The sequence below is a fragment of the Apodemus sylvaticus genome, chromosome 3 (assembly GCF_947179515.1).
Source record: "Apodemus sylvaticus chromosome 3, mApoSyl1.1, whole genome shotgun sequence".
Taxonomy (NCBI): domain Eukaryota; kingdom Metazoa; phylum Chordata; class Mammalia; order Rodentia; family Muridae; genus Apodemus; species Apodemus sylvaticus.
The window spans coordinates 134,415,409-134,432,560 of NC_067474.1; the positions used below are offsets into that span (position 1 = coordinate 134,415,409).

The 17,152-nt window shown below is 38.3% G+C and overlaps 1 protein-coding gene across 2 annotated transcripts in view; it reads left to right on the forward strand.

Annotated features, from left to right (window-relative positions):
• Foxj3 (forkhead box J3) overlaps positions 1-17,152 on the forward strand; it is a 77,985-nt gene that overhangs the window by 25,228 nt on the left and 35,605 nt on the right. For both annotated transcript variants that reach the window (XM_052177212.1, XM_052177213.1), the window contains exons 3-4: positions 3,254-3,578; positions 16,374-16,448. In XM_052177212.1, the coding sequence (XP_052033172.1) occupies positions 3,254-3,578; positions 16,374-16,448 (400 nt within the window). The remainder of the gene's footprint in view (positions 1-3,253; positions 3,579-16,373; positions 16,449-17,152) is intronic.

Sequence of the window (17,152 nt, forward strand, 5' to 3'; positions counted from 1 at the left end):
AGGATGAAGGTAGGAAGCTTAGACATATGATATACTTACTTATATGAAGTGTGCTAAATGCTAAATTAGCACAACAGTAGGAATTTAGAGAAGTAATAAAGCAATAAAAGCTAAAACTTTTGAAAATGTGTTATATGTCACATAATCAGGAGAGAGACATTAAAAGTGCTTGGCTGTGATGACAGTATCTCCAAATTCTCTTTGAGTGTATACATTGCACTTGAGGTGATTAGCAGGGAGGGATGGTGAGAAGTCAGTCCAGGAAGTCAGCTGGAGGCCTTTGGAATGAGGTGAGGTAAAGTGGCCTGACATTTCTTAGCCAGATTTCAATAACCAAATTCCTCAGAGCTGTCTGTACTGTTTTAAACTCACCACCATTTGTCTCTTATACAATCAAACTTCTGCCGTCGCCGCTCTGCTGATAGTGGTCCAAATGGAATGGTCATCTTTTATATTTTTGCTTAATGAGGAATCACTGCAACGTCTGCCTCAGTATCACAGTGGCACTTTCTACCTTACTAACAAGAATAAATAAACTGTAATAAATTAGAAACAACCCTATTTTTTTCAGACTTCATATTTGAGAAATTGTATGGAATATGTAATGTTTTCTCTAGCATAAGAGGTAATTAGAAGTGCAACAGTATCTACTTCTGACACAGTGTTCCATCTTTACTTTAAGACACAGATGAAGTTCTTCCTTTCCTGGCTCCAGGACTGCAGATCACGCTTCCTTCCTGAACAGTCAATGTACCTGCAGTTAATGTTGCTCCTTCAAGCAATTTTTTCATGTCTGATACTGATTAAGCTGTTGGTTCCTAGAGGGCAAAAAAAAAACCTGATAATGGCTCTCTGTTTATTACTCAAACATAGTCCCATACCCAGTGGCTATTGTGAAACCTTTTTTTTTTTTTTTTTTTTTTTTTTGGTTTTTTGGTTTTTTGGTTTTTGGCTTTTTTGAGACAGGGTTTCTGTGTAGCCCTGGCTGTCCTGGAACTCACTCTGTAGAGTAGGCTGGCCTCTTTCTGCCTGGCTAACAGTTCCCATTTTTATAATCATCATCAAAAGCTGACTTTTTTTTTTCAAATAAGCTTTTTGCTTATTATAGAGGTATAAAGACAACCTCTAATGCCATTGGACCCTTAGTTTTTCATCTTTAAATTGAAGGTGGAGGCTGTAAGCTCCAGGTACTTTCACTCATTTGGTGTAGTATAATCTTGAAATTTGCCCAAAAAAAAAAAAAAAAGTTGCTTTAGCCAGGCAGTGGTGGCTCATGCCTTTAATCCCAGCACTTGGGAGGCAGAGGCAGGCAGATTTCTGAGTTCAAGGCCAGCCTGGTCTACAGAGTGAGTTCCAGGACAGCCAGGGTGACACAGAGAAACCCTGTCTCAAAAAAAACCAAAAACCAAAAAAAAAAAAAAAAAGAAACTTGCGTCTCTCCTTATTTCATAGTCCTTACAAGGTATTGGGCATGAGCAGTTCTGGTTGCTCCAGTGTACGGTGGGATAATATGAGTTTGTTTCTTTAAGATCCCTGAAGGTGCCATTTAGGGAAATTTATGTTTGGTTTTTAGAAAAGGAGGGAATTTGAGAAACAAAGTAAAACAGTGGCTCAGAGCACTAGGAAAATCAGATGATATGATCGGACTCTAGTTCTCCATGTCTGACTCCCTGCCTTTCACTTCCTCCTCACCTTCTTTCTCCTCTGTAGCTTCCTCTTCTCCCTCTCCTTCTTTTCCTCTATCATTTCCCTCTCCCCTTCCATTATCTTCTTCCTCCACCTTTTGAAACTCAAGTGCACTAGTACCTTCCCAAGACACTCCTAGACCAATATTATTAACATTTACTGCATGTTTTCTCTGTGCATGTATGTATGCTTTAATCAGATAGTAGTTTAAGTGTAGCTACTTTTATTGTTTCTTTGTACATATGAGGAAGCTGGAGTTTCAGATAGTAAACATTTTCACAGGTTCACAGCTGGAAACTGTTGGAATTAGTACTTGAATTCTGATCTTCCTAATTCCCCAAACCTGTGTTGGCTCTCAGACTCTTGCCTTTCAGGGGCTGGTTTCTGCTATGAGCTGTTTGGGATAGAGGGCCTGTATGGAATATTCTCCCGCCCAGTCACCTTTTTTTTTTCTTTGTGTAGTGTTGGGGAGCAAATCTAGGACCTTCCCTATATTAGGGAATGTTCTCCCACTGAGCTGCACTTCAGTCCTAAACATCTGACTGTGGTGCAGTTCCTTACTTTAGTATCACTTAGAAGTCACTTTCATCTTCTACTTCTACTACTGGGTCACTAGTCATGCTTTTGTGATCCCAGGACAGAATGTTTGTGTGCTCTGCTTCAACACCGGCAACTGCAGTGTGAAGTGCCAGCATCCTTTCTGTGTTCTCAGCTCCAGTTATCCAGCAGCTTATTTCTTTTCTCTAGAAAGTGTGTGAACATATTGAAACTTCTCATTCTTTGGGTCGTAATGGTATGCATTTTTTAGTCTTGGAGAAAAATACATCAGAAGTTTCAATTTGCAGGGTGTCTTGAAGCCTGAGCTTGTGCTGCTTTTGACCATTTCTGGCTTAATCTCTTACATTTTATACTCCCATGTTTTCAATTTTTGTAAGCTGGTTTCTTGACTTTGCTTTTTACTAACTGCCTGGTACTGCCTCCCTCCCTCCCTCCCTCCCTCCACAGTGTCCTTGACTGTACCTCGTTAGTCCCTCCCCAGCTTGTCTTCTTGCTGTTCTTGTCTCACCACTTTACCTTCCTGCCTTACACATGCTCGGCTTTCCCTTCTTGCCTTCATGCAGATCCCTGCATCTGTTTCTCAGTTCTCTGACTTCGTGCCTTCACTTTAGTTTTGGCACCCCTTTGTATAATTTCTAAAATTGTGGCAAAGAAATTGAGATAGAGGTACACAGCCTAGGATTGTGGGGTTTTGGTAAGGACTTGGGCTGCTGAAGTTTTCATACCAGGATCCTGCTGCCTCTTTTCCTCTCCTTCCCTCCCCTTCTGTCCCCCTTCCCCCTCCCCCCCTTTCTTTCTTAAGAAAGAATGGCATTAGCAGTTGGTGTATGTATTATTTTGTATTTTAAACCCTTCATGAGTTAGTTTGTCTATTAATATAAATCTTTCTCTTCAGATTTAACTAAACTTTTCTTATTTTGAAACTCTTAGATTTGTGAATATTGGATTATTTTGACTAGAGCAGGAATTTATTTCCTTGATATTCACTAAGGAGTCTATTTACCTGCAGGATGACATCTGAACTGGAGAGCAGCCTAACATCTATGGACTGGTTACCACAGCTCACCATGAGAGCAGCCATCCAAAAATCTGATGCTACACAAAATGCACATGGAACAGGAATTTCTAAGAAGAATGCACTCCTTGACCCAAATACAACGCTGGACCAGGAAGAAGTCCAACAGCACAAAGATGGAAAACCTCCATACAGCTATGCCAGCCTCATCACATTTGCAATTAATAGCTCTCCTAAAAAGAAAATGACATTAAGTGAGATTTACCAGTGGATTTGTGATAACTTTCCGTATTATAGAGAGGCTGGCAGTGGTTGGAAGGTACGTGTTTCATTTAAATTTTAGCTTCTGAGAAATAAGTAATGGCAATATTGTTAACTTCTGTTGAAAGTAAAGCCTTTTGAAAGCTATAAAAGTAAAGACTAAATTCTTTTTTAGGATGCCAGAAATGGGAAAAGCTTTTAATTGTATTGATTGATTAATGATGTGATATATGCCACTAAGCACACACGGGGACCAAAGGACAACTTGGGAGTTAGTTTTCTCTCTCCACTGTATGGTTGTTACAGATAAACTTAGTCATCAGTGTTGTCTTCCAGTACCCACTGAAGCTTCTTGCAGACTCTGGAAATTTATGATTGCCTTATTTTTGGAAGTAGTATGTTAGAGCTTTATTGTGTAATGGGACTGATGTAGTATGGACAGAGTACAGTGAATGCAGCAGTCATTAGAAAGGGAATCTAGTGTGCAAATGGGTTGGTCCTGAAGCTGTGGTGGAAAACAGGAATGTGTGGGCTTTTATTTTTTTTTTTAATTTATTTTTTTTTTTACTTTGAGATTTGTAGGAGGCACAAAAACAGCACAGAGGTGCTCTCCATATACTTGACTAGCTTCCTCTAATGTTAGCATCTAACAGACCACAATATGATGATCAGAACCAAAGGTATACATAGGTAGATGCTACTGACTAGATAAGCTTTTTTCAGATCTCATCATTTTTCTTTCAGTGTCCTTTATGTTTCAGGGTCCCACATTGCAATTCAGTTGTCATTTTCTCTCTATTCCCCTCTAATCTGTGAATGCCACTTACTCTTTTGTGACTTAGACATTCTTGAGAAGTACTTGTCAAAAATGTGTTTTCCTCAGGTTGGTGTTGTTTTCTCATGTGAAAAATAGCACACTTAGGGCAGAATAACAAGGAGAGAGCATGCCCCTCTGCGTGTCAGAGGCACAAGATGGCAGCACAGCCTAGTTACTCGGTCAGTGTGATGTCTGGGTTCTCCACTATAAGGCTATTGTTTATTGTCTTGTAAATACAAAGTTTTGGGGAGGTATTTTGAGGGCATGTGAACACACTTTTTTTTAAAACTTTGCCCATGAGTTTTAGCATTCATTGCTGTTTTCTAATAATGAATTTTCTTTTTCTTGTAAAATGAATATTATTTTGTTCAGTGAGAATGAGCTTTATACTGCCTGTGGTTGAACTTGCCACTTTCAATTACAGCACAGATAGGTGAAGTAGGCATGTCTGTTTGAATGTGAGGTCAGCATAGTCTATATAGTAAGTTCCAGGACAGTTAGGGCTATGTAGAGAGAGAAACAAAAGCACCGCTGACTTCTTTCTGGTTTTGGAGAGATGGCTCCATTGTTAAAAGAGCACTTGTGGCTCTTGCCTAGGGTTGGAGTTTGCATTTCCTTAATCACATGAAACTCCAGCTTCAAGAAATCGAACATCCATTTCTGGTCTCCATGAATACCTGTATTCAACATGGATATACATGCATATGGGCACATAATACACATTAAAGAGAAAGGTTTGTCTTACTTGGTCAGTCATTTACAATAGTAGGTACTTGTGGGTATTTTTCTTTGTGCTATTATTAATCCCTTTTTCATTTGTGTTTTGCTGTGCTGAACTATTTTCAAAACAGTCTCACAACGTAGTCTGGGCTGGCTTACAGCTCACTGTGATCACTGTGTAGTAACAGGTGGCTTCGGATTTGAGATTCTGTCTCTGCCTCCACATGGTGTGATTATAGGAGTGTGTTATTATGCTCAACCCCCCCCCCCCCAGAAAAACCTTAATGAATTTTCACTTATTAACTGGTGATTGAGCCTAAGGTCTCAAAACATTCTAAATTAGACTGCTCTACTCCTGAGCTACATCCCCAACCCTCATTGTCCTTTGGACCAACGCTTTGAGAATTGGGAATGTTTATAGGATGATCTCACTCTTTTGTTTCCAGAGGCATCTTTACCCTCCTTGACAGCTCTGGAATTAATCACATATTTAAAAAGCCTTTTGATATACCATCACATAAGTTGCATAGTAACTATTTGTATTATAATAAGTAATCCAGTTTGCTTTCTTTACTTCTGCACGTTTTTGTTTGTTTGTTTTACATAGGAATTACCCAGTTGTGTGCTACGTGACATGTGTGCATGCTTCAGTGTGTGTGAATATGTACAAAAAAAGTTTATAGAGTTTTAGATTTATATTAGATGATAGTTACTTCAGTTTCTAGTAAATGTTCTTGCTTTACTACCTTTATTGCCTAAACGTTGTTGTCTAGTTTTAGAGATCTTTGCTCGTGTACCATGCACCTATGTGTGCCATGGCTGTGGGAGGAAGTCGGATGTCTGGAGGGGAAGGACTGTGCCACACTGTAGCTCTCCTGTTTCTTCCATCCGTAGCGATGTGCCTTTCTCTTTTGGAGCTTCGGTTATGCATTTGGATTAAGATGCAGCTCTTGCTCTCAGCTTCCTCTTCACCTTCCTCTCCCACTCCTTTTGTCTTGCTGTCTGTAAACATGATCTCTTGCTTTTGTTTTTTTCTATTTTATTTAGTTGGTGTTACTTTATTACTTCAGCTCATGTCACCATTTTCCTATAAATGAATCTATTTTATGTTTTTTCATGCTTCATTGATAGCAATGATATGGAACTTATTTTTGTTTTAATAGTCTGTGTCTTATTCTTATTTTTCTGTACATAAATAATCAAATAATGGCTGCATTTTCAATTTTCTATGTGCCAGGATTGTTCTAAATGCTTTTATACCATTGTCTCTGCAAGTCACTCAGTAGCCTATTAAGTAGATAATCTTGCCTAGTTGTAAAGGTAAGAAAACAAGCTTAGAAAAATTAAGTAATTTCTTTCCCCCCCAGAATTTTTGAGGTAGAGAATGGTAGAATGAAGATTCAATAGACTTGGTAGTTTGAGAATTTTCAGCACTTGTTCTTAACCAGTAGTAGTATATAACCCATAATTTTGTGAAGACTTCAAGGATAGTTGAATTGTCTTAGCTGGCTTACTAGTTTGAAAAATGATTTTTAACAGCATGCTTTAAATCTGCTTTAACAGTATTTCAGTAGGAGATGTATATTTTTAAAGATTTTTAAAAATTGTTTATTTTATGTGTTTTAGTGTTTTGCCTGCATGTATGTCTGTATACGGCATGCCTTCCTGTTGCTCATGGAGACCAGAAGAGGGGATCAGATCCCCCAGAACTAGAGTTACAGATGGTTATAGGCCACTGTATGGGTGTTAGAAACTGAAGCTGGGTTTACTGGAGAATCAGTCAATGTTCTTCTGAGCCATCTCTTCAGCATAGAAGTATATCTTAGAATTGGACCGATAAAATCTGGGGATACAGCTCAGTGGTAGGTGATTACCTAGGAAGCATAAAGCCCTGGGTGTAATCTCCATCCCTCCACCCCCAAATCTCCAAAACTTTTATTGTTGTTTTATTTTTATGTCTGTTTGTTTGTTTGTTTCATTCATTCATTCATTCATTCATTGAGACAAGGTTTTTCTGTGTAGCCCTGGCTGTCCTGGAACTTGCTTTGTAGACTAGGTTGGCCTCAGACTCAGAGATTTATTTGCCTGCCTCTGTCTCTTGAGTGCTAGCATTAAAGGCATGTGCCACCATTGCTCAAAGTTTTTTTTTTTTAACCTCAGAATCAAAACATTGTGAAAAAGTGGTAGTACTTTATTTTTGTTTTTACTGACAGGCACTCTAGGTGTTTTTTAATCAAGGTTTGGATTAGGGAGATATAAATCTGGCAGCAGAAAAGCATGATATCTGTAGAGGAAAAAAATGGCCAAAATCTGAGTGAGAAAGCCTTTCAGAGGCTTGTGGATCTTTATCAATGGCCATAAAGCTGAATTCCTGAAGGTCCCAGACAAGTAATATAATGAATAAGGCAAGAGGTGCCAACCAATGGCTGCATCTCTAATGTGTTGTGGTTATGTGTTTCCTGTTAGGCCACAGAGTAGGCATTTTGGTTTCTCCTCCCTAAGAGGGGGTTTTTGTGTAGAATTTCCTAATTTCCAGATGTTCTAAGTCCAGGGTTCTTAATCTGCAGTATAATATAATATGTCTGTTTTGATTTTGCTTGGCCTGTGGGCTACCAATTCTTTCAGTGTAATTTCATGATCCTTTCATTAATTTGAAAAGGGCTTACTTTCTCCTGTTCACTGAGCTTGAGCTTAGAAACACTGAGAAACTTAGTACAGGATACCTTAGAGAGTTCATCCTCTATTAGATAAAGATAAGCACAAGAAGCAATTACAAAACTGTATGAAACGTTCCTCAGAGGATTGTGGAATCCTGTGTTATTGTTGACACAGTTGATCACAGCTACTGTGTGTAAGTCATAATCTTACCCATTTTGTGTCTGGCCCAGTAAAAACTCTAAAGGGTGTTTTTACTGACAAATAATGGGGAGTGTAAGCTTCTGAAGTGACTGTACAAAGAATAGTGTTACCTGAGTAAAAGGAAGGGGACTTATTAGGAAGCTATTAAGGAAGTAAATAGCAATTTATTTTGAGGATTTAGAGGGCTATTTTAATTATATTTTTAAAAACTTGATTATAGGGGCTCCTGGTAGAATGTTGGGATGAACCAGATTATAATGATCTTAAAAGCCCAACTAAAGAACTTGGTTCAATTTCTAGGTACAGTATATAAATTTTGATTATGTTCTTCATCAACCTGCTAGTCTTCTGTGTTTTATATATTGTAAATCTGTTATGTCTTGGTGATTATTATCTTGGTGATGATTATTAAATCATGGCTTGGAGTTACTTTAGCAGTAGTAATTACTTACCTGAAAGGTACATGGTGTATATATTAAATAGTGGGTGGATTGGGAGTGGAAGCGAGTGGGAAAGTATATTGTCCCTAAAACTAAAGATTCACAGAAAGATTATCTGATACCATTTGCCTCCAGCAGACCTTCAAGTATTTCTAGGGATTATAAATAGTAATTATTAAAAATATTTCTTTTTTTCGAGTTTTAAAAAGACACTGGATGCCTAGGATTTACTGTGCTCACTTTAATTTTCTTTTTTGTAGACCTAGATACATTTATTTATTTATTTATTTATTTATTTATTTCCTAGATACATTTATATCTGGACATTTATGTGGGGACCAAAGCCGGGTGTGGTAGAACATGCCTTTGATCCCAGCAGTGGGCAGGTAGATTTCTGTGACTTTAAGGTCAGTGTGGTCTTGGTCTATGTAGTGAATTCCAGGACAGCTAGAGCTGTGCAGTAAGACTATTTCAAACAAACAAGAACGAGAGAGAGAGAGAGAGAGAGAGAGAGAGAGAGAGAGAGAGACAGAGAGACAGAGACACAGAGACACAGAGACACCAGGGGCTGGAGAGATGGTTCAGCAGTTAAGAGCACTGGCTGCTCTTCCAGAGGTCCTGAGTTCAGTTCCCAGCAACTGTATGGTCACTGCCATCTGTAATAGGATCTGATGCCCTCTTTTGGTGTGTCTGAAGTGTACTCATATACCTAAATAAATCTTAAAAAAAAGAGAGAGAGAAATCAAAGAAAACTGATCTTTTTCGTCTTTTGTAGAGGTCTTTGCTTTTCTAAATTTTCACCCATTCTCTTAAGATTTGTTAGGCAGGTCTATGTCCTGCTGCTTCCTTTCTGTAGGTGTGGAGGAGATAGATTGGGGCAGTTGGAAGGGCATTTACAGCTTGTGAAGTCTGCATTGATTGAATAGTTAGTGAATAGATTTGAAAAGATTTTAAAGCAGCCACAAACTATTTCAGAAATGTAGTAGACACCCAAAGTAGGAAACCTTGCCACATTCACTATTGAAGGATCAGATATAACCTTAACATTTAGTCAAAACTCACAAGATTGCATTATTAAAGATAACTCTGAATATTCCATATTTGACTTGTCTTATAATCTGAAATAGAGGAAAAGGAATTAAACATTTTATATTAATAACTTTGCTGAGGAAGATTAACTCTAAATTATTAGGATTTTGGTTAACAAAAAGATTCGATGAAAAAGGAACCATTGAAGCTAAGTATAAGTAATTAGGCCTAATCACATTGAAGAAATTGATATGTGCATGGATGTGCAAATATGCTTGATTGGATTGGTTCAAGTGGAGGATAGGTGTCTTCCGCAGTCACTTCTCTAGGGTCTTTTTATTGATACTGGAGCTTGCTATTTGGCTAGGTTGGTTGGTACGAAAGGCCCCAGGAATTCTCTGGTCTCTGGCCAGTGCTGGGGTTGCAAGTTTGTACTGCCTTACCTGGCTATTTTATTTGCATGCTGGGGATCTAAACTCAGGTCCTTGTGCTTGTACAGTAGACACTATCCACTGATCATCCTCCCCAGCCCCTGAGCTTTTGACTAGAGCAGTCCGATATGCAACAATAGTTAGGATACACAGAAGAATCATGATGTTTATTTGGGAGATTTGTTTGATAGTATTACTTGAATAGAGGCATTTTGCACTTCTTGGAATTGAACTTGGGTTCTCTGTTGAACCAGACAGTACTCTTAACCACTGAGCTATCTCCCCAGCCCCATATCTTGAGTTTTTTTTTGATAAAACCGTTTTGGGGGTGGGATTTGTATGTCTTTAATACTTACTTACCCTAAGCCAGATTTCTTCAGGCCAGCTTAGATCATCAAATCACCTCAACTTTTCTCATTATTAGAGATAAACACCATCCAGATTGGGAAACCTGAATTGGCAGAGATGAAGCAGGGGTGTGTGTGTGTGTGTGTGTGTGTGTGTGTGTGTGTGTGGCCTATTTATATTTTGTTTAAAAAATACAATGTGGAACAAGAAACCTATTAAACATATATGCAAGTATGATGAAAAATCCATAAAGATAAAAAAAGTTAGGGAAAGTCAGCCAGAGCTTCTAGGAAAAGCTGATTCTGGAAGGGGGGTGAGAGGGATGTGAAGAACATGTAATTTTCTAGATGCATTGAGTTCAGACCCCAGTACCCATGTTGGGCAACTCCCAACCTCCTGTAACTCCAGTTGACAATTTGAAATAAATTAGGCATTTGAGAAAGGTCTGTAGGGACATCTAGATAAAGTGTCAGATAGTCACTGAAGCCATAGTGGTAGATAAGATTGACTGGGCAACAGGTTCAGAAATGAAGAAAGGATGGAGCAGAAATGTGAGAATTTCTAAAACATAAGCTTTCCGAATGGAAGGAAGATTAGATAGAAGCTTGTTTTTTTCCTAGAGGGGATGGGTCTCTTCCAGACCATTCTTTCTTCCTTCTCTTTTCCTCCTCTTCCTTTTCCTCTTCTTCCTCCTCTTCCTTTTTACCTTTAACCTTATTTGTAGCCAAGGCTGGCTTCAAAATCATGTTTTTCCTTCCTCTGTTGGGACAGCAGGCTTATGCCCTTATGCCTCAGTTTGACCATCTTGGTTGGAGGTTTTTCATTTCATTATTAAGATGGGTGGATGAAATCTAGTTTGTCTGGTAGGTCTTTGGTTTTACTTGTATCCTGAGCTTTAGATTCAACATTTGATTTCATATCACCTACATTTAAAATTTTCATTTCTTTTCTTCCTTTTTGTAAATTACTGTAAGGTTTTACTATATTCATCTGTTAGAGTTCATTCAAGCTGCTTTTGTAAACACAACAGACAAAGTCCACAGTAAACAAGGTGGTTTACACATAACAAACATTTATTTCTCAAAAGTCTTGAAAGTGGGAAGTCCAAGATGCAGGAGTTCACAAATGTGACTGAAAGCTTCTTACTAATTTTGATTGAGGGCCCCTTCCTGGGCTCTTTGAGACTGCCTTGTGAAGCAAATGAGCTTCCTGGGGCCTTTTTTAGGCACTAAGTCCTTTTCTTGAGTTTCTCTTCATGATCTACTTTTTCAGTAGCTTTATCTCCAAATATTACCACATTGAAATTAGATTTCAACACAGGACACAAATATGGATTATCTTTAATTACAACCTACCACCACATAGTATTAAGCAATGTATGTAACAACTTCAGAAATTGAATTCTTCTAGTTCCTTTATACATTTTACTTTAACACATAAAATTTTATGTATGTGTTTGTGTGCACAATGGTCAGAAGATACCTTTGTGAAGTTGCTTCTCTCTTTCCACTCTATGGACTCCAGTGGTCAGATGTAGGCTGCCAGGCTTGGTGCTGAGCTATCTCACTTGGCCTTTTTTTTTTTCTTTTTCTTTTTTTGGTTTTTTGGTTTTTTGGTTTTTTGGATTTTTTTTTCCCCCCTGAGACAGGGTTTCTCTGTATAGCCCTGGCTGTCCTGGAACTCACTCTATAGACCAGGCTGGCCTCGAACTCAGAAATCCGCCTGCCTTTGCCTCCCAGAGTGCTGGGATTACAGGTGTGTGCCACCACTGCCGGGCACCTTTTTTTTTTTTCCCGTAATTAAAAAAATTAAATTTGGGCTGGAGAGATGGCTCAGCGGGTAAGAGCACTGACTGCTCTCCCAAAGGTCCTGAGTTCAAATCTTTAACCACATGGTGGCTCACAACCATCCGTAATGAGATCTGATGCCCTCTTCTGGTGTGTCTGAAGACAGGTACAGTGTACTTAAATATAATTAATAAATACAATTTTTTAAAAAATTAAATTTATTATTTATAAGAAAAGGGTATAGAGAATGTAGGCATGGGTGTGGATAGGTTTCAGGAGTCAGTACCCTGTGATTTGGGGGTAAACTCAAGCCATACATCTTGTACTGTACAGTACAGTACAGTATTCTGGCAGATACTGCAGGTGCCTATTTCTGCTGAGCCAGCTTGCTGCTCCACATTACTTTTATCTGTATACTGAGTCTTAGAATCACCTAGTGTGTTTTCTTTAGATACAAGAACTTTAAAAGTCTTTTAAAATGTTCTTTCACTTTTAAAAACCATTTCTTGTACTTTTCATTTTGTAGATCTTTTTCTCTCAAAGTTGCCTTTAGGATGTCTTCCCTTTGGTTTTTTAGCATTTTAACTATAATAGTAGTAGTACATTTTAATATAGTACTTTTTAGCATAGTAGTACTAAACCTTACCCCCTTATTTTTTGAGATAGTTTATAACCTGGGTGGGCATTATATTCCTGAATCTTCTGCCAAATGCTGAGCTTATAAGTCTATTCCACGGGACCCAGTTGGGGAGATGGGAGGAGGGTCATGCCCTTGCATATGTGCATGTTGGGAAGCTATTTGGAGTCATCACATGCTTGACACAAAAGCACTCTTAGTGAGCTTTAGTCCTTGAATATGGTTTTTGTTGCTGTTGCTTGTTTGTTTTTAAGTTTTTCTTGATGTTCTTTGAAATTTTAGTGTTGTGCAGATTGATGCCTTGTGTTGTTTTGTAAGATTTTCTTTTTGTTTAAATTTTCCTTCTGCCTATTTTTTCTCTGTCCATGAATCTTCTAAGAAATCATTTCTGTTTGTCTCAAGTTTATAGATACATAGTTCTGTGTAGAGAGCAGTTGCTGTTCTGTCCTCAAGTTTTTTTCTCAAAGTTTTTTTCTAGTGTTTTATTTGTAAGCTCATCTGAGGGATTCTTTTCTCTTTTGGGCTAGGGGGCATTGTTGGGGCTGAGCCACAACCATGCCTGTGTGTTCTGCTAGTCCACGCTAGCGTTGCCTTGTAACTGGTTGTTTTTGGAAGGGAGGGGAGTCTCCGCTCCTTTCTGAGATGTAGCAGACACATCTGCATGGTATCAGTGTCAGTTCTTAGCGTTCAGCGCAGCAGCTTATGCTTCTCTAGAGAAAAGGATTTTGCATCTACTTTTTTGCCTTCATTCTGGCAAAGAGTTTCCTGTCTCTCTGCACAAGTGTTTATTTCCATTTTTCCTCCAGAAGGAATGAAGCCTTGCCAGAGTGTCATGGAGGAGTTTGCTGCTATCACCTGAGACTTAAATATTTGTGCTTTTTAAAAATCTATGGGAAGGTAGTAGGTGGTCTACTCCTCATATCCCCTGTCGTGCTAGGCTGCTGCCTAGTTAGTTCTTGTGCAGGCTATCCAATCTCTGTGAGTTCATGTATGCTACATGTATCTACTTGTCTCTAGAAAATATTTCCTTAAGTCATGTACTTACTGCCTCTCTGACTCCTAGAATCTTTTTGCCCCTCTTCTGCATAGATCCATGAGTCTTGCGGGATGGAATGATATTGATATCCCCTTTAGGGCTAAGCCCTCTGAATAGACATTAAAATAAAGTAGATATTATGCCAAAAAATATGATCCCCAAAGATATAATTTAAGTAGGTACTACCTAAATGCAGTTGGAGCCTTTCTCTACTAAATATGTGGCCACTTGAGGGTTAAACAGATAGATTACTTATGAGTGGATTTTGGAGTCTAATTGGGAAATAGGCTTTTGGGATATTTTCTGTTAACAGTCCTTGTCCAGTCCTATTTATTCACAAACACTTCAGGTCTCAAAGGCATTTTTGTGTCACCTAAGTTATTTTAGTGGTTCTTTCTGCTGTGCTGAGGAATTAAGATCTTCTCCTGGACATCATTACTCAGCAGTTTTATCTTACCACTCTTCAGTCTCTGACAGTTTAATGTATTCTAATATTGGGGATTCCTCCCCCTGCCAGACCCCCTTCCATTTTGATGTGTTCTTCCTCTTGTTTAATAACCCAGTATCTTCATATAGTTTCTTTGTTGTTGCTATAGATAGAACCTTATTTCTTTTTGTTTTGTTTTTTTGAGACAGGGTTTCTCTGTGTAGCCCTGACTGCCCTGGAACTCACTTTGTAGACCAGGCTGGGCTCGAACTCAGAAATCCGCTTGCCTCTGCCTCCCAAGTGCTGGGATTAAAGGCATGCGCCACCACCACCCGGCTTGAACCTTATTTCTATATGCCTTTGTAATAGAGTACTGGAATTTGTTTTTGTTTCAGAAAAAAAAATTTTTTTTCCATTTTATCAGTGTGTGTTACAGGATTTCATTATGACACGTCTGTCCAGGAACATGTACTTTCACCTGTTACTTTCTCCTTCTTATCCTCTTTTCAAAAATGACTCTGAAGGGCTTTGTGGGTTTGTGAGATGGCTCAGTGGGTAAAGACACTTGGCCTACCAAGCTTGTTGACCTGACTTTCATCTCTGGGACTGATATGATGGCACAAGAGAACTGACTACCACAAGTTATCCTCTGTTATCATGTGCACATAAATAAATAAATAATAGATGGGATTTACACAGGAATGTTTTGTGTACTTTTCCCAATAAGAAAGGAACAGTAAGTCAGCAAAAATATTCTTTTATTTAGCTATTCAGTTAAAAAAACAACCTTTTTTTTTTTTTTTTTTTTTTTTTTTATACAACAAACCACTTCTTTATTTGCTTCATTTTCTCTAATTCAGAAAAAAACAACCTTTAAGCCAGGCAGTGGTTGCGCACACCTTTAATCCCAGCACTTGGGAGGCAGAGTCAGGCGGATTTCTGAGTTTGAGGCCTGCCTGGTCTGTAGAGTGAGTTCCAGGACAGCCAGGGCTACACAGAGAAACCCTGTCTGAAAAAACAAATAAACAAGCAAAAACAACTTTTAAAGGTGAAAGGGCCTTTGTTCATATGAATATAGGTAAACTGATGTGTGTATATCTTTTTCAGAAAACATTATTCCAAGATAGCCATAGCTGTTTGTGAATGCCCCACTATTATTTAAATGATATCTTTATTTGTTGAATTCATTTAAAGTTCTGCAACATGTATCTACCATAGGATAGTTTTTCTCCTATAACCTCCTGAGTTTATCTATAGTACAATGGCATTTTTAAACTTTGTTTTGTTTCAGTGCTGGGAAGTAAATTTGACTTGTGTATGCAAAGTAAATGCTTTCCCTCATGTTACACTATATATTCCTGGCATTTAATACTTTAAGAAACTCACTTAAAAGTGGTAACATTTGTACCTTAAGCCATTTGGACCATGCAGGAAAATAAAAAGAAGAGCATAGTTGTCACCTAAAAGCTATGTAGGGCAGCTTCTGACATTTGGCATTCTAATTTATTTCTAAGAGTAAATAAACATGTAAGTAACCACAGTTAAGGGGTTGAAATTATGACCCAGAGGTTAAGAGCACTTGGTAGTGTTCAAGAGGACCTAGGTTCAGTTCCCAGTTCCTACATGGTGGTTCAGAATGGCCTATAACTCCAGTTTCATGATGCCCTCTTCTGGCTTCTGTATGCACCTGGTATGCATGCAGGGGGTGTACAGACATATATGCAGGTGAAAAACTCATATAAATCTTACATACAACAATGTACAATTTTGTGTTCAATACTCACTGTTTAGCATTGCATCATAGGCATCTTTTTGTATAATTAAAGTTCTTAAGCAATTAAATGCCAAATATCTATCATTATTGAATCTCCTGGGAATTGAGTATTCCAATAACTTGTTTTCATTTACTATATGCTATGCCTAATTTGAAAACCAGAAAGGTTTTACCTTGAAGCTTATTTATATATTTATTTTAAATATATGTGTATGTATGTGAATTTGTATAGGTATGTGTATGTAGGAATAGATCTCTAGAGACCAGAACAGGGTGTAGTAGTATCCCCTGAAGGTAGAATTTCAGTTGGTTGTGAGCTGCCTGATGTCAGTGTTGAGATACGAACTTTGGTCTTCTGCAGGTGCAGCAAGCACTCTTACCTACTGAACCATCTTTCCAGTCCCTGGATCTTATTTTAAAAGTTGGCTCTATTTGTAACTGTATTCCAATTCATAGAACTATGTAGGTTTCTTGTTTTGTTTTTAAAGATGGAGTAGGTTTTTTTCTTAGTCTACTGACCCTACAATGGTTTTCTTCTTTAATTTCAGAATTCCATACGACATAATCTGTCACTGAACAAATGTTTCCTTAAAGTGCCTCGATCCAAGGATGATCCCGGAAAGGTAGGACATTTTCTTAAATTGTAGTGATCTGTCTCTTGGCACATATGAGTCAAGACCGTATCTAGTTCTTTGGTAAGGAGTTACTGTGAAGCAAGTACTCTTGCCTATAGTGGCTTAGGTGATAGGTGTTAAGTAAGGACCAGCTGTTTTTAAGTTTTGATTGAATGATTGATTGATTATTTTATTTATTTTGAGACAGGGCTTCACTGTATCCCTGACTGTCCTGGAATTCAGAGATCTACCTGCTTCTGCCTTCTGACAGCTAGAGTTAAATGCTTTGCTGTCACCCCCAGCTTGAGAGCTCCTTTAAAGTGACAGAGAAGCCAGCTAGAGCTTGTCATTGATAGTTTTGCCTTGCTTTTCCTAGTTTTTGCTTGGTTTTCTTAGTGTTGTGTATGGAGTTTAATCTGATGTTGAGTTGCTTGTCAGGAAATATGGTGTGCTGTTACTATCTAGGGTGGAGCCATGTACTTGACAAGGAGAAAAGTGCTCTAATGAAATAAACACTCATTTCTACTCCATCCTCAGAGCTGTTTTTTATCTCCTGATAACATTACAGTTTCAGTGTTGTATCCAGAGAATCTCTTCCTGTTTTGTTTAGGTAGCTCTACAACAATGTAGCTACAGCTTGTACATACAGTCAGTTCTTTACTAAAGCTTAGATTGCTAGATTGGATCATATAGGTGGTTGTCAATATCAGTTG